Below are 641 nucleotides of genomic sequence, written 5' to 3' on the forward strand. Positions count from 1 at the left end.
TAAAGAATAATAACCAATGAATGAATTATTGAAGAACATGGCTCTCTCTTTTACAGGCAAAAGAGAGATGAGCAGCACGCGACACACACCACGATAACTTCATACTAGATCGCCACTACCAGATAGTATAGCCTAACCAACCACTGAACCGAAGGAAAGAAACAGACGCAGCTCGCCGCAATCCAAATTGCGGGATCACATCTCTCGATCTAATTAAGCAGCAGCACCGGTCACGCCTCAGTGGGCGAGGAAGGCGAGGAGCGAGACGAGGGCGGCCACGGCCCACGCGCCGGGGGCGAGGGCGCCCGCTGCGCTGAGCATCGTCGGCGCCGGCGCCGGAGCGAGCGACGGCGCGAGGCTGCCCAGGGAAACCACCTCCTCCCGCTCCACGGTCCTTGCGGTCGCGACGGCCGACGCGACGAGCACGAGGAGCACGGCCGCGATGAGGGCAACGGACTTGGCGGAGACGGAGGCCATTGGGAGGATGAAGGTGGTGGTGGTGGAGGATCTGGTTGGGTCGCAGAGAAAGAGAAGCGAGCAAGAAGCCGGAGATCGAGGCTGTGCGCGGCTGCTGCTTCTTGTTGGCTTCTCAAACTCTGCGCTGGGGAATGTGTGTTGTGTGATGGAATGGAACGGTGGTG

The 641-nt window shown here is 59.4% G+C and overlaps 1 protein-coding gene across 1 annotated transcript; it reads right to left on the bottom strand.

Moving 5' to 3' along the window:
• On the bottom strand, nt 1-641 carry LOC127343934 (uncharacterized). The gene has a single exon (XM_051370153.2). It carries the CDS (start codon nt 475-477, stop codon nt 238-240), a length of 240 nt encoding a protein of 79 aa, XP_051226113.1. The 5' UTR covers nt 478-641; the 3' UTR covers nt 1-237.

The sequence above is a fragment of the Lolium perenne genome, chromosome 3 (genome assembly GCF_019359855.2).
Source record: "Lolium perenne isolate Kyuss_39 chromosome 3, Kyuss_2.0, whole genome shotgun sequence".
NCBI lineage: Eukaryota > Viridiplantae > Streptophyta > Magnoliopsida > Poales > Poaceae > Lolium > Lolium perenne.